A 20,757-nucleotide genomic window follows, 5' to 3' on the forward strand; every position below is an offset into this window, starting at 1 on the left:
AAGAGAAACAGATATCAACTGTCTACAACTCCTGTACCTACAAAGCCATTCTTTCTTGTTAACCTGTTTAAGAGGGTAGGAATAAGAAAATTATCAGAGGGATGCACAGAGTACACCAAAAAGGATGCTTAAATCTCCATTCAGCATATTCTAGACAACTTTGCTGGAATTAGAACAAGCAAGCAAACAAACAAAACCAAACACAAGACACCAGAAGTGTTCTGAAGGATTAAGCATCTGACAGTTATTTTTCCAGGTGCAACTAACTGAATTCCTGTTTTATGAAAAGATATGATGAATTTTGTCCCAGTTGAGGACAAATCCTAAACCTTTTATCAATAACTTAAGAGTTGGGGTGCTTGGGCACCAATTAAAATAATATGTTAAATATTTAGATATTAATACCTCATTGAAACAATGTAAACCTCAGCCCACAGGCTGAATGCATCTCTGCATCGCTCTGCTTTTTAAAACTAGAAGGCACTGCAATTAGAACTAGCTCCTTTTAGAAACTACCTTATAGAATTCAAGTCATTGTTGTTGACCTCATTAGTTTAATCACAGAGTCTTTTGCTATTTTCTCAGCAGGTTTTAGCAAGCTCCAGCAATTTGTAGCTGAGAACCATGGAGCTAGATCCAACATCAACTCATGTAAAACAAACTGCATTCTCTCCTGCTGTCCAAGCATCACAGAAATACAAATATCAGCTATACGGTTTAAAAAAAAACAAACAGCTTTTCATGGTAGTCTATTCTTCTTCCTCCATTTTGGAGAAAGCACTTGCCCTTAACACCTCCATGCAGTTCACAAGAATTAGTGTTCCAGTTAACTCTCGCCATTGTTTTGTTACTGGGTTTTTCATTTTATCCAAGCTTGATTGCAGGTCCTGTAAGACATCCCTGTAGCTGTCTCCATAATGAGCAGCCCACGTGTAAAGAAAGTCATATGCAGGTTTCCACATCGTCTGAAAATAAAGGGGGAAATAATAAACCAGTTTTCAGATTGAATTATTGAGCAAGAAAAAAAAAATAGCTAAGTCTTTCCAATGGTAGAAAACTCAAAATGAAACTGTTTGACCGTTAGCCATGCTGAAATGCTTTATCATAAAAAGTATCTTGCTATAAAAGATCTAAACTTATTTACTTCATTTCTATTAAACTTTCAAATTCTTAGAGAGGTAAGTAATGGAAAGATAAATTCTTTATTGAAAGGATTATTATCAAGTTGAAATATATCCCTGTGTGAAAGCATAATTCAAATAACAAGGGTGGAAGGAAAACACCTTTCCTCTTGGTAGGATTTGCAATGAATACATCCAGCAGCAGTTTACCTGTTTGGAGCTCAGCTGTGCTTTTCATGGTTAATGCCTTCCTTTATTTCATTAATCAGTACCCTGTTGTCCCTCTACTTTGCCTGGATATATTAAGCATGCTTCTCATCTTTACGAAAATTGTAGAAAGATGATTTATTTTTAACATTGTTAAAAGAAAAAAAGGCAAAACAAACCCCACAACAACAAAACAAACCAACCAACAAACCAAAGAAAGAAAGAAAAAAATCCAAGCACTCCAAAAGCAAGAAAGTAAAAAGCTTTTATAATTACAATTTTTAAATTGGGACTTGTGAATTAAAAATGTCCTGCAGGAAACAAAGGAAATTAAAATATAAGTTACTAGTATTCCTTATATGAAATTACAATATGTTTACTTTATGTCAAATCAGTATGGAGCAAATCCTTGGGAGGTGTAATTTGTCACTAGTCTACTGCCATTGATTAAGCTATGACAGCATGACTCACAAACCAAGCTGGACTAATATCTTTCAAAGTGCTGATGTTCAGAGTAAATTTGCTCAGCTTACAAACACAAACGTTGTTTTCCCAGCTGCTGCTTTGCCAAATTTAGCTTGGGCGATCCATGGGTTCTAGTCTCCCACTCCTCATTGGCAGTGAAAGTTTTGCAAACAGCAATTGAATTAACAATTGCAGGGATGATACACAAAGAAACCCAAAGGTCCTGGCAGTTCCTGTTCTAAAAGAAACATGTGGATGGTAATAAAAGGATATATAGACTGATGTGTGAATATATATGTATATACACATACATACATATATATATATATATACACACACAGAAGTGGAAGTCCAGATTTTTTTAGCATGTTTTTCCCTTTCAATAGAAAAGCAGTTTTCATGACTCTGAAGGACAATTCAGAAGGAAATTGGTTATTTCCTCCATATAATCCTATTAATTTACAAAAAGTACCCAATATAAAACTCTTCTTCCTTGATTTAAGTTTTATTTATGTGATTAAGGAACTGAGACATAGTTTCTTCATAGTTCTGAACTTTTTTCCACCTTTGGGCTAAGAACTCTCAACTTACTCCAAGACTGATTATATTGTAGTTTCCATACACATCTCTCTCAGCTTCTGCTGCCTTTCATCACCATCCCCAAACAGAAAACTCCAAACTCATACTCGCAGTAGTGTCTCACAATCTAATTAGTCTGGCTTCTACCTTTAGTTTAAGCCATTCAAAAAAAACCAAACCCCCCAAATATAATTTCAGTTAAGTTTCTCATTTTAAGTCTACAAGAGGGAAGGGTATCATCATTTACCCAGAATAGTGCCTACTTCTTGCTTTAAGCAAGTCTAAGTCATAACCAAAGGTTACAAAAGGGGTGGGGGGGAATAAATTTGGTGGTAGGTAGGAAGAAGGCGAGTGATTAATTCTTTCCTTTTATCAGATATGCTATGTTGAAAAAGAAGGTTTTAATCTTTTATTGTAAATACTGTGTATTACAATATATTTTATTGAACTAAAGCAGTTCATGACTATTGTATTCATGATGAAACTAGAAAGTTTCCATATTCCTGTTTTTAGCCTGATAACCAACAAGAGAAGCTGAGATTTCCTGATGTCCTGTTTCCTTTCCTTAGATTCCTGTCACACCAGGATATTTTAAGAATTGGGGTACAGCCTTCCATCTTCACTAGAATTGTAGAAAGACAGCAAGGATGAAAAGGTGCTGTACTTACACTTACACGAAAGGTCAATCTGACACTGAGCAATCAGAGAATTGGCTGAAATCTGCCTAAAACACCAAAATTGTTTACCTCTACTGTCACAACTCTTTTTTTTACCCTTGAGATAAAAAAGGGGGGGGGGAGGGGGGAGGATCAAAAGTTCTATAAATTTGTCATCATTGGTGCACGATTAACTGGGCAATATTCTACACTCTCACCACATCAAACTAACACTGCAAACCAAGGTTCTAAGGTAGGTCCTTCTCCACATCTACATACTCTAATGCAATAGGGGAACTGAATTGCATTTGACATTCCTGAATTATAGCATAGAGGATTTTCAAGCAAAACATTAAATCACTGCAACATCCTGGGCAAGTCTCATTTCAGCTGTGTGCATGAGTTTCCCTCTCTGCTCCCAGTGCCTCTGTTGAGTAGTTACCAACACCTACATCTTCTGTAAATCGATTTGGAACTTACTGATGAAAAGAATTTCAAAATCTAGGCACCAACTGTATGTACCTCAGGCTGCTTCTGTGATCATCTGGAAGAAGACTTCTACCATGAAGAGGAATGACTGGGTAAAAGATGTTTCTTCTTCTAAAGTTTAATATTATTCTTAGTGGCAGAATAGTCCTTCATGGGTTACAAATAGTTTAATGTTTACAGATAACCCTCAACAATTAGTCAAAAAAAAATTATTACTCTTCCCTCTTTCCTTGGTTTGATGTTTTTATGTCAACAAGTGCTATCAAATGAGAAAGTTTTTTCCATTAGAAAATTCCAGGCTGGGATAAAATAGTTTTAATTGGGGTTCTTTTATACCTACTAAGCAAATGTGATGATTAGCGAACATTTTGGAAATAGTCAGATTGTTGCTAACCTTGTAGACTGCTGGGGGTGTCTCAACATGAGCACAAATCACAGAATATTAGGGCTAGGAAGTGACCTCCAGAGATTACTCAGCACAGTTCCCCCTGAAAAGGGCCCTCAGGTGGGCCTGAAGAGCTGAAGCTCAAGAGATAAAGCAGAACCTCCACAGCAAATTATTTGGCACAGTAAGACTAAACAATTGCCCTCAAAGAAATATCTAGACAATTGCAAGTAAAAGTTGGTGAGAATTCCTTGCATTGAAGGGCTTACAATTTAAATTAGGAAGCTGAACTGAAAGAGGGAAAAAGCAAGGAAGAAGGTTGGTCCCAGGTTGTGTTTACACAGAGGAGCACGTGTGCACACAGGGTTACACCAGAGCCTTACCTCCAGAGCTACTGTTCCATTTTTCCCTTGGTGAGGTACCTCGTAAGCCTCAATTTGCTGCTTTGTGAGTCGGGCTGCCTTCTCTGCAAGCTCCCGCCAGCACTTGCCAAGCTTGACAGCTGAAGTCAAAATGATGGTGTCCTGGGTAAGACGTGCCACTAGTCCCTGGCAATCTATTTTCAAAAGTGCCTGTGATAATAATTTTCATTAGTGTTGTTTTTTTTTCCACCAGTGATTACAAACAGAACATTATCATTTACATCACTAGACTGCATTTCTAAGACAGGAAGACCTTTTGTCTATTTTGTGTTCTTACAAATATGCCACTTCTTTTCCTACAACTAGATGCTGCTAGTAGTTTCATAGCAAAACTGCCCACAAGCCTAAGAAAAAAAAAATTAAGCTGGCATGCAGCTGCTTAAGCATTCCAATGTCAAATGGATCCTGCCAAGCTTACAGATTTTAAAAGAAAGAAACTTCTCCAACAAAAATATTTAGGACATCAAATTTATCTTCTTAAAAGCATGACACAAAACTTAAATTAAGTTAGACTACTATTATCCTAAGTTGTCCTTCAGCTACTACTTTTCTGGAACTATTCCTGGTTACATTGGAGACACCTTTTGTTTTACTCCTCCCACAGAACTGGTAATTTGTTGATCATAAAGCAGAAATGCAGGCATAAAAACCTTTCTTTGACCTTGACAAACAAGCTTTTAATAAAATTGAATAGTCAAACATACAAACAAACAAATTAATAAAGCTAACTAAATAAAGACCCAAAACCCCACCCAACCCAAAAACAATTTATAAATCTTTCAGGAACGAAAACTGGAAAGGCAGATACTTTGCATTCTCCTTTATTTGTTTGGATAAGAGATAATGAGAAATATAGGTGCTGGTTTTAACTTCTCTTCAACTTACCAGCAAAACATTCCACTGAAAATATTGAATTTTTCAGTGAAAGATCAAGAATAAAATCCAAACGTTTTTCCTGGATTTTAAGATACTGATTTTCAATAAGCTGTCAAGCATTTCTGCAGAAAACAAGCACTCAGTCACTTAAATCTTTGTGATTTAATTGTAAAGCATTTTTCCATAAAAACCCTCACTGCGAACAGCTGAACTTTTGCTAGGCACAGTAGTGAGAAGCAGACTATAGTGTACCATACGAAATCCCCCTATACTTTGAGGAGATAACATTGTTCAATTTTGCTCTGATAATCAAGTTCCCTATTAAACATAAAACCAGGAAATTAATTAAAAGAAATAGGAGGGAAATTCTACCCCAAACTACCATGGATGGTGTCTAGCTCTAAGTCTGACTTTACAAAGATAAAGCATAGCTGAAACTCAGATCTCAACGAAGTAGGAAGTTTTATTAATATAATTATGCCCCACCTTTTACCTGTTATATAAGGAACTTTGTTTCACCTTTAACTCCCCCTTCTTCTTTTTCTATAGAGACATAGCAGGCTAAATTGTATTTCATTCTTACTCAGTTTTATTCCCCACAGTTTAAAAGAAGTTTTAAGAGGCCACTGCTACCAAAAGTTCCTGGATCCTGCTGTCAGGATTGCAAAGTGGATGAACTAGTTATGAGAAGTAAACCCTGTTAAGGTTTACAGTTCAAGACAGTCAAAAGGCTTTAGGTAAAAGGCTACAGTGTGGCTTTTTAAACAACCATCTCTATAATACTTTATTTTCATGTGAGAAATCTAATTCTTTTCTGTACCAAAAGCAGCTGGTAGAATTTTCAGTCAGAGCCAAAGACAATATTGAGTTATCATTAATTCTAAATTAATTTGTGAACAGATCCATAAGTAAATTAAGGTGGTTAACAATGCAAAGTATTGTGAGGGAGGACTTTTAATAAAACCACTGTTTACTCAAATATAACAGCATTGAATCACACAGAAGCTTACAAATAAGACCCATGAAAATATTTGCTGAAATACTTACAATCTTGTCCTCAGGCTGCTACAACATTGACTATGAAGTTGTCATGAGTGGATAGAAAATCCTGTCTTTGCCATGTGGGTCAGGACTTTTTTGCTTTAACCATTTGAAACTAACTTAGACATGTGCCTTAGGGTATACACATCTATGTAAATAATGGAGTTTCCATGCTATAAGGTTACTAAATACTTGACAACAGGAATGTAAATTGCTCAGGGAAGCAACTTACCATGATGATTTAATGACAAAAGACAAAACCATTTTAAACGTGACCAATAATAATAATAAAAAAAGTCATCTCAGTCAACCTATTAAGTGAGGAAGGCTCCTGGAACGTTTACAGAGCACTATTTAGAAACCATTCATCAAAGTATTATTATTACTCTTCATGAGAGTCTGCATGTATTTAATATCTATAGGTGTCTACAGCTTCTAGTACTATGCTCAGTTTCCTACAAGAGTGCATGGCCACGTTTACTTGTTCACACAAGTTACTATTGGGAAGTTTCTTAGCAATGCTTCACAGTAACCAACTGAGTTTATACAATACTTACAACAATGAGTTCATAGAGAAACAGCCTTTTCTTTTTGTTAGCATGGCAGTCTTCCTTCATCCTTTTCACAAGATGTGCAATTCTCTCCGATTCTTTATCAGCATGTGCCTCATCAAAGTCATCCAAAGACATATGTGAATATCCTAGCACCTCAGCCAAGGCTCTCCAGTCGTAGATACTCTCCGATACTGCAGACAGAACGACTGAGTAGATGTAAGTCAATTTTTTGAATGGCAATGCAATTTGTTCAACAAGATTCCTGGTTGTTAGCTCACTGTCAGCAGTGTCCATAGCCTGTTCTTTGGAAATCACTTTTACATTTTTGCAGTGCACAAGACCAATCTTTCTCCTGAGAACTCCCACGTACCACTCTTTTATTTTAGTTTGTCCTATGGCTTTTACTTTGTCTTCACCAAGGAGTGCTATTGTGTCCCCTTTAAAATATTCCAGCAAATATTCAATCTTATTTTGACGTAATACAGTTTTCAAAGCCACTCCATATGTACTAACACTTAAAGTTTTGTCTTGAAACTTGGGATATTTAACTGTTGGTATTAAAAGCAAAGGAGCAGACTTGATTTCTTTGCGGTTCTGTAAGCGCTTCGGCCTGTTGATAATTCCACTTAATTTTGGGGCTGGATCAGGAGTTGTAACATGGAACTGTGTTACTTGCCTACTTTTTAAGACTTCAATCTGAACAAGGAAAACAAAGAAATGCATCTCCCTACATCCAAGCATGGAAAACAGGAATTGTTGGTGGACCATTTCACCTGTTTTCAGCTCTTCCCCTTTAATATTTTTGCTTTGATCTTCCATCTTCACTTCAAAATCTGGGTCACAGGATACCAAAGAAATGTTTAGATCTTGTGGCTTTTCAAGCAGAAATGTATGTTTTCCCCACAGCTGAAACACAACAGGAGGCATATTTTTCCCTCCTTTTTTTATATCACAAACTGTGAGTTTACTTGGAATGTAGTTGTGACCGAAGACTGCAAAAACCACTGTAAAAGATGGATGAATGTATTTGGGACCATAAATTCCAACTGAAACTGTTCTGTGAACATAATCCCAGACATGAGTTGCTGGAGGCTGGATTTTGTTTGCTTGTACAGCAATCACTGCATACATCACGTGACTGAGTTTGCTGAGCTTCACTTGTATGGTGTCTTGATAAGTATAACAATTCTCTAGCTTCTTAAAAGGCCCTTCTTTGCTGAGACTCAAAAAACACACAATATCACTCATAACTTGGCTAAGTGGATCGTTCTTCACTTTAGCAGCAACTTTCACCTCTAGGAAAACGGCTTCCCTCGTGTTGAGGTTGCTCAGTGTAAGCTCTATCAGAGGACTTACGGTGCTAGAGAGCTCGTTGTTAAACAGTGATGGAGGGTTAAGGATAGCCTTCAAACCAACCTCTTGGAATTCCCCAGGCGACACATGACCGACAGGGACATGGACGTTGATATCCGAGTCAGGTAGCTGTACTGAACCCCCTTCATGGTTCAGTTTGCAAACAACATGAATGTCTGTAGCTTGTGTTTGTGCCCATCCAGGACTGTGGCTCATGGCTTCCAAGTCTAGGCAAGACCGGGTGAGTTGGCGGTGACTCAGCCAAGCCCTTTTGTAGGCCTTGCGGTCAGTTTGAAGCCACGTCATGTCTGAAGCTATAGTTTTTTGAGGTGTTATCTTGTGAGGATTCAGTCTTTGGTTATCAACAATATCCAGGAAGTCAGAGACACTCTTGGATCGTCCAGATCTTCTTGCTGAAGTCCTTCTTAGAAGACAATCGATATCTAGCTCATCACCTGAGGAAGCCAAAGAATCTCTGTTGCTAGGAGCTGCAGAGAACAAGTAGGGTTTTTCTTTTAAGATCGAAAGGTATTTATTGTTCTCATTTCTATTGGAAGCAGCTATGTCATGTACAAAAGGGTTGGATGCTGACAGTTCGTTCCAGAAAGGATTAGTCTTGGAAACAGCCTGGGCATGTTTGAATACACCAGACCAGTCAATATCCAAATCCAATTTATTTTCATTGACATCTGTTTAAAAGAAAAAAAAAAAGGCATTTCCTAAAGCACAGAGACTTGAGACATTCCATTCATTTCCAACTGACAGCCTGTTAAGCTAACAGGTGACTAAATTTATCCTCCTAAAATGCATATAGATCATTTATGTATTTCTCCTTCAGGTTTCAAAAGAATATCAATATTGATTTCAAAGTAGCATTAAGAAACTCTGTTAATAGAAAGAGTGCTAACAAATTAGTGCTGAAGGATATGAAACATCTTCTGCAAGGTGCTGAGGTTTATCACTTCCTACAACTATTAATTGGCATTGAGTCCCACAAGGTTGAACCTCATGTATTCTGGTAATATTTGGGATCTCACAAAATGCCATAGATTTCTTTCCTTTGTGTATAAAACTCCTTTGCACAGATTGAACAACTACCTTTTCATTTTCCCAGCACTGTAGACAGTACAGATAAAAGCGTTATTCAGGATTCCTTTTCGTGCTAGTGCACACGCATTTAGTTGATAACAACAGCCTTACAATTTATCTCAGTGTGTAAAGAATTTTTTATACTGGCTTTCCATTAAAAAACAAACCAACCAACTGAACCCCATGGGTATAATGCATGAGGTTTTGTATAACTTGAAGTTCAGAGATAAATGGTTTTGTGGCTACTAATTTTTCTGAGATCACACATAAATAGAAAAATAAAAGTGTGTAAGTGGTACTTAAATATGCTTTCTAATGAAAAATACTCATTCTTAACAGTAATGTCTTTGTTATGAAGACAAGTTCATGATTATATTTTACATTAATAAACTCACAGAAGCTTGTTTTATAGGTCAATTAAGACCCACACACCTTGCACTAAATAGAGTATCTGCTACTTTTTGTGCTAAGGGTTTCTATTCAATTTGCTGTTATTTTTCTATGTGCAGAGATTATACCATCCATACTTTCTGCATCCTTGTAAAAAATTTTGATTTCAGAGGGGAAATTCGGCATTTCCATTCTTTCAGCATATCTACATCCTTCATTATTCATGTTTCCATAGCACCTTCCACCTCCAATGCTACTATTTCTTGCTCAGTTGCAAGTCTGACAGCGCATGCAGCCACTAAATAAATAACATGCTAATCTATTTCTGTTTCATTTGTCATGAATTGTACCTAAAAGCCAAAACCATGAAGAGTTTCCATAATTCCAGAAAAATCTTAATTTGGATGAAACAAACTGGAATTTGCATGCTTCCTAGCTGCAGGGCTCTAGCACTGACTTGAAAAGAGCCTTCCAGGTGAGCTATTAGGGTGAAGTCAGGGCATCCAGCCTTGGCCAGGGCCACGAGATGTGGCTGTGCTATTTAATCACCAGCTGAAATGTCCTTTATTTCTCCCCATAGGTCAAAAGCTTTCCTGGTGCTGTGATGCTCTTCCAGTCAGATCATTATTATCCCTTAAAAAGATAAATTTATCCCAGAAAAAAATGTTAGGGCATTTTTCACCAGGAAAAGTATGAGCAGAAAACACTGGCAGTTTGAGTCCCTAGGCTGGATGCTTTCTCATGCTGATATAACAACAGATTACTGGTGTGTAGGGGGTTAGCAAGGAAATAATTCCTGCTCCCCAACTGACACAGCAAGTGCCAGGTTTGCCATTACTCACAACTGCTGTTGGACAAAAAGGTAAGAGAATTCCTGCATTGGGAAGGGAAATGTTTTCTTAACTTTTGGGTTAAAATAGCAATGAGATTAAATCAGCTTTGTCCAGACTCCAGGTTTTAAACTGGGCTACCTGTAAAATTACCCTGCCTCCCTGTTTCTGAAAACACTAAATTAATGTTTGACTAAGAACTCCCTTTTCTCCTCCTCATCTCATTACCCAGTAACAGTATCCAAAATAGCATTTATTCATGCAAAGTTAAGGGTTACAGCTCTTCCTCCCAACCCACCTGACTGACATGTAGTAGGGCAGTGGGCAAGAGGTCTTCTCTTATAAGCCAAGAAAGCTTACCCTGGGGGACCTTGTGACAATCCCTCATGTTCTGAATCCAGGGACCTCTACAATGGCCAAAGTATTGTGAAATACAAGCAATAAATAAATTAAAAGAACTGTACAGGGCTTTACAGAGTAGCTCTTAACACTACTGAGAGTTTCACAGAAATAAAGATGAGTGAGGAGCCTTAGTAATACAAAATAGCAGAAGAGACATACTGTAGTTGGATGAAGATGTCTGGTCACCCACATCAATCAAAGTCCCCTCGGACCTGCTCCGTGGAATCTCTCCACTGGTTATGGAACCTGTTCCATTACTGGAAGTGTTTTCCTCCTAGAAAACAAACAGTTAAACATATAAAACATCAGCTAGTATGCAATTTGGAAAAAGGGGAAACTGTTGAAGAATTACTGAGCTTTGCTCCTGTGATATGACACAAATAAAGGAAAAAAAGTGAAGTTACGGTTTATGAGAAAGTTGCTGGAGCCTGCCCAAGAGCATCACCATCCCAAAGGCTCATACAGCATGGGTCTTACTAATTTGCAGCAAGCCCACCAGGTGCTGCAGTATAACATGGTACCTTAGCCCAAAGTAAAATCCAGTAACTTATGTAATTAAACATCTTGCAATTGGAACTGAGCCAATTGTAAATAACTTCTGTTCAGAAGGTCTTGAATAAAAACTACTTTTTCAGAAACAAACATCCTAATTCCTGTTTTCATATGTTTTACTACAGTCATTAAAGGGGAAGAGCTAAATCTGTTCCTTCCCTTGTCAATTCATAGGAAGTATTTCCAACCCTTTCTGCTTTATTATTCTTCCTATGCTCTTCCCTAAGAGAACATCAAGTCAGATTTTCCTTTCAGTCTGTACAAGAGGGACTTAGAATAGCTTTCCTTAGTGCCCACAGCAGCAACCCAAGAGAGGACATTCAAGGGGGAAGGGGAAGGACCCCAAAGGTAAAAATAAGCAGAATTTTTCCAGGGTTCATCCACAGGATACAATAGTCAGTTTCATTTACGAGTCTGAAATATCACAGCTTGCCATTCTGCAGCAACAGTTGCAGCCTAAGGAGATTTCATTACATCATGCTTAAAATGGACAAAAAAAAAATTACTAAAAGACACAATGGCTCTAAGAAAAAGAAATTTTCAGTTACAGTTGTAGTAGGTGAGTTATGGGGACAAGGAAGCATACCTTGTATCAAAGTATTACTGAACAGAAACTGGAAGTCCTCTGTCTCTTTCCACTGCACAATGCAATGTGTTAAGACACCTTTCTTTATCCACTACAAATGTAAATTGGTACTTTTTTTCTTCCCACAAGAGTTAGCTTCATCTAGTGGCAATCTGTTCAGTGGCACATTTGCACTCGGGCAGGATGAAAGGCTGAGGTCAAGCTAAGCCTGACAGTCACCCAGCTGTGCTGTCACAGGTCTGTACAGACTTTCAGGATCCTCTATTAGCAGAAGTCTTAGGAGGTGGCCTTAGAAGTTCTGATTTCAGATGATAGTGACAGCTGTCCTCTAAGACCAATACTATGGTGTTTCTGTTATTAATGCCCCATTGGAATCAGACTGAAAACTAGGAAACATCCTTAATTCAAACACTGTGGCTCCAAGATCTGACATCCCACACCTCTCTAAAAACATCACCATGTCTTCCAGCTCTGGTAAGAGATCTTTGATAGTATGTACTTCAAAGGAAACAAGTTTCATTTTCCTGCTGCATCTCAAAATGTTGAAACATTGAACACAAAAATAGACAAAAATTTTCAGTCAGGTTTCAACTTCAGTGACTGAGGAGGTTTAATCACCAGTGTAAGGTATCCATAGCCCAAAAGTCCATGAAGGGTACAAAAGGAAGTCTACTTTTGACAACGTATTTTACAGGTTTTTTGCCAGCTCTGACCTCTGATGACTTATTGATCAATTGGCATGTTAAGCCAAAAGCAGTTCTTTAAATAGTTAAAAAAAAACCTCACAAGTAGATGCACAGGGTCTAAAATAGGAAACTCTGGGGAAGAGAGTGTATTTACAGTGGGAGTACATTGGCAGAGACATGACAACAAGATTGCATATAGAAGTTTTGTAAACACTAAGAATTTCTACAAATAGAATAAGTCATTTCCTAAAAGTTCCCACTGGGAATTCCTAAAAACCTTCACTACCATCTTGGCACAATGACAGAAAAGTCAAATACTGAAAAGGAAAAGCACTTTAAAAAAAAATAAATAAAACCACACGCCATGTCCCACCCATCCTTTCAAAAGCAGTCCTCAGTGTGAGAATACGGTGTGGGAGCCCTGGTGATTTCAGGATGATTTCAGGCCAGCCAAGAACAGGATGAAAGAGAGATATCTAAACATTCTTGTGCAAAAGATGACCACATTGGGTCATCATGTCAAGGGATGTGGGAAATATTGGAGACAAGCTGTACACAACACCACAGGGTACCGGGCAAAGTGCCTCCTGAGCAGTTACATGATCTGACACCAGGGTGTGTTCCAGCCTTAGTGCTGGGAATGCATAAACAGCCAGCGCCTGTAAGCCACTAGGCAAACAAGAGAACTCGATGAGAAAACCTTTTCCCGTGAGTACATTCTGTGATAAAACAGCATCCCAAATGAAACTTTTGATAGGACAACCCTGCTAATTAGGAGCTTACCTGGACAAATCCAGGAAAATGATCATCCACAAGAGAAGAGAGATCAATGCGTGTGGGATATAAAGCCGTGCTGATCAGTGGTGAAGGGGAGTGGTATGAAAGCTTTCTGCTGCAAAAAGAAGGAATTATGTATAAGAAGAATCAGAAGCTAAGCTTTTCATTTGCTGTAGCTACTGAGTATGAAAGATGTAAACTGACAAATGCTTAATGGTCCAAAGAATTCTCTGACTGATGGTATGTCAGCTCACAGTGTGAAGTGAGCAGGGAATGAAGTGAAGAGGCTGGAAAGGAATCAGCTATGGACATGACCAGCAAGTGAACCTGAATGACTGCGGAGAGATGTGGCATTTTTCCGGATGGGGCAAGAAACAGTCTGCCAGGTGTACTCTGGAGTACACAGCTTGACTTACAAGAGCAGGGGACTTGGGACCCAGAGTGCTGCTGCCAGGCACATTGCAGCACTGTTACAGTAGAAGAATGCATTAGAGGAAGAAGAAAGTCTCACTTGGAAAGTTGCATTTCACAGAAAACAAATTTGTTGTAAAGAGCACTTATGGTGTTTTTGCTGTATGTGATGCCTTCAGAAATCTTTTCCAGGTCTTTTAAAACTGAAGCACACTGTTTTTGTTTGCCTTTTTTCCTCTTCAGTCTCTCTACCAAAGAAAACATGTCCTGCTGTGCTTAAAATAGTGGCAAGGAAGAAAATTTAAAAAAAAAAAAAAATGGCCCTAAACAAACATGTCCCACTGCTTTTGCCTTCAAAAAAATGAGAGCACGTTGATTTGTTTATCAACATCCCAGAGCACCAGTAATTTACCTTTTATTCAACCTTAACCCTATCAGGCTTCTACAAAAGCAGAGCTCTCCCATGGCATTATCTCCCCACAAAAATCTTATGTGCCCCTTAGATAGTGCTGCTCAGCATTCACAGTGACTCATGTCCTTTGTGTCCAGAATATAAAGTTTATGCATTTCCAAAGACAGGCCAAGCTACACAAGCAGGTGATGGAGATGTGCCTCATTCCTCAGGCTCACTTTTAGCTGTTCTAGAGAAAAATTACTTAGCAGTTATATAGGTCAGACTTTCAGACTTACAAGTTTGTTTCTGAAAAAGGATCAAGGTATATTGACCAGAATGTTAAATACAGTGATCCTGATCTGACCAAATACCAAGTATACTAAATTATTTAAATTCTATTAAACCAAGAGAAAGAAATCTAAAGAGAAAGTGGTAACACAGAAGAGAGCTGGTTTCAGAAGGTGCCACAGATCACCACTAAATCTAAAACATAACCTGTTCTCAGCAGATGAACAGGTTTCTAGGTAAAGGTTAGAGTAATAGCTTCTGTTTTAACAGTCCCTCAGCACTTGTGGCCTGAAACAGTTTTATGCAGCTCAGAGTTTTGGCAAGAGGCAGCTGGAAATGAATTTACCAATCTTTGGTTACTGGGCTGAGGCATGGTATGAAACCTTCAGTTGAAGGGATAACAGATTTGACTTACTCTCTTAGCCTGCTGCACGTGAGGCAGTCAAGCAAAGGCGGCTGCCTCTCCTGGCCAGAGACAGAAAAGACTTTTAATGTTCAATCTCAAGAGATCTCAACCTTATATCATCTCCTTTACTAACAAGTGGCAGCAATCTTATTGCTTTAATATGACCCTGTGACTTGTCACTTTGCCTGTAACGATAGAAAAGCATTTCCAATTGATGTATCCATTAGTTTACTTTGTTGTTAAACAGTTTCCAAGTTTGGTATCTACATTTCCAAAGTTCTGAAGATCTGTAACTGCAGAGCCATTCACACTCCTTTCTGAGCTCAGGGTTTAAGCTTCCTACAGACCCACCATGCGTCTTCAGCGCTGCTTGTAATCCTTCACCTGAGCCAGTGCTAAAGGGGAGAGTTAGTTGTCTCAGCACAACAAAAAGGGACTTGAACTTGGTCTTTCTCACAGCAGATTTCCACAAGTTCACAAGTGGGTTTTTACAGCCTCTACTCAGTTCTGCATGACCCAGAACCAACCGCTTGACAGCCCAGTGGGGAACATTATGCAAACAAAAATTACTACATCATAGACATTTCCTCTACAGGGGAAATAGCTTTCCTTCCATTCCACACATCTACACTTCTGAAATTGCTTGTGGTAAGCATGACGGCTAGAGTATTTATTTTCAACTATAAATTTTACATTTGGGAATACTGCTGTCCAGGAGCCTCAAGAATGCATGGTTAATTTTTTATGTTGTCTTTTGGGTTTAAACTACTACTCTGAACTACTCCATAGTTTCTCTTTGGCCTCAGGAAACAAGAAATATGTTGCCTTCTACTTACATTACTATGTAACTTTTTAAAGGACAGGAAATGGAAAGTAAAAAGCTGTCACTAATGAATGAAATGATTCAACTTTGTAATATCAAATTATAATATTCCTTCTTTTTGCTGAACAGATGACCACTTGCAAATTTATTTGCTTGAGTCTTCTATGAACATTTCTTTACCAGCTCTCCAAAGCTTCTGAAACCAATAACAGCCAACAAAAACTAAATTACTGTTTCCAGACAATTAGGACCAGGTCAAGTAGTGAAGTATTTTGTCATTAGGAACTGGCAATCAGGCAACTTATGAATTGCGTGTTTCACAGAAATAATTACTTTCAATTTTAAAGGCTGAGCACAGGCTGGGGAAAAATCCCTCTTGACTTTCAACACTGAAGTTTCTCATATGGTCCAGTAATGTGATAAGAGAAATCCTACGAGAGCCATACTCTCTTCACAGCAAATACACATCCATCTGGTATGGGGGCTTAAAAACTGTTGTCAGTGTTAATTCCTTGTAATTTTTTCTCCTGTTCCAGACTAAAAAAAACATATAACAAAGTGATGTAGTTGACATTATGTCAGGACCCAGCCTAAAACATCCAACTGTGGAACTAAATTGCCTGCCTGGATACAGACACTATTGTGAAGAGATGTGGATTGAGGATGCTTTGGCAAAACATATTTATAAGAAACTTGAAGGAAATCAAAGCTGATACCCAAGCATATAAAATGTGCCTTTACTCCTCTGGTATTCTGGTTTCAGCAAAGCAGGTGAGTGCCTGGAGAAAGATACTGGCAGGCACTGGAGAGCCCTGTGCTTTTTGTGGGACAAGGGACTAGAAAGGTCTCTTTCCCTAAGCATGACAGATTTTTGCTCCAAGGGAAAGGAAAAACATGTCAGAAAGCCTACACTGTCATTGGTTAACTTGTGAGGGACACAAAAACCCCCAACCAAACAACATCCAAAAATAAATTATGAAACATCTCATACTCCACAAAAGCAAATATTAACATGGCAATACACAGTAAAAATGTGTCTTGCAACATTTAAACTGTGGCAAGAAAGCTTTCAAAGTGTATAAATTAGCCAAGAAGAAATTCCAGTTGTGCAGGGCATGAATGGGAGTCAAGAGAAGGGAACAGGACAGGATTCAAGTCAGTCACTTGTTCCATCTCTCCTGGGGAATATAAAGGGAGATTAATACTGAGAGGGTAGGAACAACAGAAGACGGGTGACACATGACCAGCATAACCAGCTCAACATTACAAAACAAACAAACAACAGGTAGCCACCTGTGTTGAAAAATAATTACATTAAATGCAGTAAAAGAAAGTAAATCGATTTGGCAAGGACTCCTCTGGTTGTCATTAGAGGTTAGTTTACAGAATTCATAACTGTAAGCATAATCATTCCTCAGTGCAGCCACAAATTACATTTTGCTCCACTTGACTGGCCACAAAACAGACACAGGGAATATGTAACAGCAGCAATAGTATGTTTGATAGCTTCTGATAATATTTACAAGGAAAGACTGACACCTATTTTTTTGTGTATTGATCTGTTTTGACTGAGGAACATGTTTAATAATCCTTGGCACCTTAAGAACATAGTGAAGAGAGCATCAGAGAGGGATTCTTAATCACAGGGACATTTTCCAAGTTATACTGCAGAAAGGGCACCTTTTCTTTGCTGCTTTTTATGGCAATTCAAGTCCCCAAAGTTTGGTCAGAAGTCTTCTCCAGCAGTGAAACATCATCACATTTAAAATGTTTGTGCCTGTGCTGTTAATAATAGGCTGAGATGTCCATTAAACTACACCTGCCAATATTTTAAAGTTATTTTTGACACTGTAATTTTGAAGGGAAGAAGGGAGAGGAATCCATAAAAATATATTTTGTTCTCTAAAAGCTAAACTTGGTACCTCTCTATATGGCAGACGACTCCTCTACATAGCAACTACACATGTTCTTGACAAGCATAAATGCCTCTTCTTTCTAGCAAATGGGTTCATGTTTAAATGGACAGTTTCTCTACTGAAAGACCTTTGAATCTCTGAATTGTGATCTTTATTACTTATTGTAGGTAACAGAATATTGTGACTGAAGTCACATGACTACCAGATAGACCCTAAAATGGTAACAATCCAACAACAAAAATGAAGTCAAAGGAAGATAACCTGCCATGCAGCATCAGATCCCATTTAATAACCCACCTCTGATCACAGAAGATTGCATATTTCAAAAGGAATAAGTTGTTCCAAATATGAAAACAAGAAAGAGCTCTTTCCAGTATTGCTATAACAAAAATAGCAGTGATTGTATCTTTAAAAAAAAAAGACCACCACCAAAACGCCAAAAGAGCAAACAAACAAAAAGAAAAAACCCAAACAAAACTCAACCAACCAAAATATTAACCCAAAACAAAATATTACAAAAAGCCCCAAACAAACAAACAAACAAACAAACAAAAAAAAACACCACAAAACCACACCACTCTGCTGTATCACTGTGGATCTTCTTCTAGAGGAATGGTTAAGAAGATTTGAAGCAACAAGCTCCCAAAAAATTTTATTCCTTTACAAGTCTACATTTAGTTCCTAAATCCTTACAAGCTTGTTGACTGAGCTGTCTACTCCCACCTGTTGAGAAGAGGGCATCTATACTTTTGTGCCTTACTCTTTGGTATGAGCAGAATAACATGTTCAATCTCATCCACTTTTATGCAGCAGTGACGCTCCAAATGTTTTCTCCTTCATAAGTGAAAGTAAGAATTGTGTGAAATTGTTATTCCAGGTCTCCTCTTCCTCCAGTTCCTATATTCTTTAACCACCTTTGTTCTCTCCATTGCACCACAGTGTGACTTTCCAGCAGCTGTTCTCCCTCTGGGGATGCTTACCATTAGCCTGCATGCCATACCTCAGTGGAAAGGTAGTTTTCCCATCCAGGGAAACCATGCTATTATATTATGATGGATAGCATTACACACTGGAAACATTTTAAGGCTGTGTATTCCCTTATTCTGCCCCCTCTGGAGGCCTCAAAGGCAGAAATCATTCTTAGGGTTCTCACCAGCCAGTTGGCTGACCTCTGCAATTGATCAATGAGCTGCTCGCACAACAAATCAGTGAAGTCCCCCATGTTAACCCAGGCACTCCTGTGATGACTTTAATCTTCCTTTGTCCCCAAAAGCAACAGTGCAGCCTCAGCTTGCTCTTCCTAATAACCCTACCCCTCAAATCTGGCTGATACCCTCAAATCAAAAGTGCAGCTGGAGTGATGCAGTTGCAAATTGCTCAGAAATTTGGACTAAAACCAGCCTCACAGACAACCCTTTAGAAAATCTTCAGGAAAACCAGTTCCACCACTTAAAATGCATGCCTGGTTTTTTATTTTATTCATTTTGCTTTAGTAAGCTTTACTGTTTTTCACCACAGCTGAAGTTAATGCCTTTCTAGCAGAACTGGAGCCTGCATATCAGTATCTTTTCAAAATAAATGGCAGCAATTCAACACGTTATGTCCAACTTCCTCCCAATCTATCCCTGTCCTCCCACCCTTAAAAAATAAAAAAGTCCCCACAACTCCAGGCATTTTTTCCACTACTACCACAGCAAGTTCCTTTTCATTGACATAGCAGTCTGCAAGACCTGGCCACCATCCAGCCTTGCTAAGATCCTGGTGGCAATACTTTGCTTTGCCTCATCCCTCACAGACAATGAGCATGCTCACCTTCCAATTTCACATAGACTGAGCAAGCTCAGATAATTTGTGTTAAGTCTCTAAAAAGGCTGCAGTTCTTTCACCTCACTGGCTTCCCACAGAAAAATCCTGGGCATCACTTAGCATTCAAAGTCACCTCTGCAACCGTATGAAGCTCCATTCACTAGAAGGAATAACCAGCATGAAGCTGCTATATAGACAGCAGAAATAAGTAACAGGAAATTGATTTGATACACTAAGACAGTTAAACATCATGCAAAAGCACATTAATGTCACAACTATTCCTCTGAAAGGAAATTTTCACTGCCCAGAGTTGATGTTTCTCTGACAGCCAGTCTTGCAGGAAGAGAGGCTAAGCTCTCTCTACCAATTCATACACTGTCTCTAGCAGAGTGAAAAAGAACAGAACACTGGCTCAAACAACACTGAACAGCCCAGGGTGCAAAGTCCCTACAGGTAGCAGCACAAACCATTTCATTTGTGGTCAGTGGCTCTATGAAGCTGGAGTTCCTCTAGCTGACCACTTTCAGTCTGAACAGTACTAGCAGAGAAACCTTTCCTTGACACAGAAGGAAACCAGGTGCAGCTGAAATAAGCTGAAGTGCAGATCACACTTCTAACAGCTTTTTAGTACTTTAGCTTTACTAATTCGGAAACTGAAGGCACCTGCCATGTGTTAGCTGAGAGAATTCAGCCTATTCAGCAACACCTTCCATATGTCAACCCTAAAGAAACACTTTTTCTGATTTCATAAGTTTACTGTCCTTGCTCCATTTGTACAGAAATGTGGGAGGATGCATTCACAGCTTTTCCTGAAGGTCACTGACCTTGATGATCAATGCAGTTCCCTACCCATCTCACCTCCTTGGCAGCAAGTCCCGAGTTTTGCACCTTTAACTAGCTCCTACCTCTCAAGATAATAAGGCTTCAAAATGTGTGCTGTGTTACATGAAATGCTGCAGAATAGTGTATCACAAAATTTTACTGTGGTTCTTTCAGTCTTTGTTGTTTTGTTTTGTGTTGGGGTTTGTTGTTGTTGTTTTTATTTTTTTTACCAAACTTGTTATTTTGGGGTTTTCTGTAGAGACCAATTGTCAAAGGTAATGGCTGGGCCACTAAATGAGTGACAGATGCTCTCTATTAACCCCTATCCCTTCCCAAAAGGAAGGGAAATGGAATAAAGAGACTTATGAATTGGAAAACTAAAGCTCTCTTAATGAAGTATTAACAATAAGACCAAATATATACTAATATAT

General features: G+C 38.5%; 1 protein-coding gene across 1 annotated transcript; it reads right to left on the reverse strand.

Annotated features, from left to right (window-relative positions):
- Positions 1-749: 749 nt before the first annotated feature.
- On the reverse strand, positions 750-18,920 carry MACC1 (MET transcriptional regulator MACC1). The gene is made up of 6 exons (XM_054384825.1): positions 18,868-18,920; positions 13,467-13,575; positions 11,019-11,133; positions 6,799-8,837; positions 4,286-4,474; positions 750-965 (listed from the first exon to the last, which is right to left on the reverse strand). The coding sequence occupies exons 1-6, from the start codon at positions 18,918-18,920 to the stop codon at positions 750-752; spliced, it is 2,721 nt and encodes a 906-aa protein (XP_054240800.1).
- Between the last annotated feature and the right edge of the window lie 1,837 nt (positions 18,921-20,757).

This window comes from Indicator indicator, chromosome 11, assembly GCF_027791375.1.
Source record: "Indicator indicator isolate 239-I01 chromosome 11, UM_Iind_1.1, whole genome shotgun sequence".
NCBI classification, from domain to species: Eukaryota; Metazoa; Chordata; class Aves; order Piciformes; family Indicatoridae; genus Indicator; species Indicator indicator.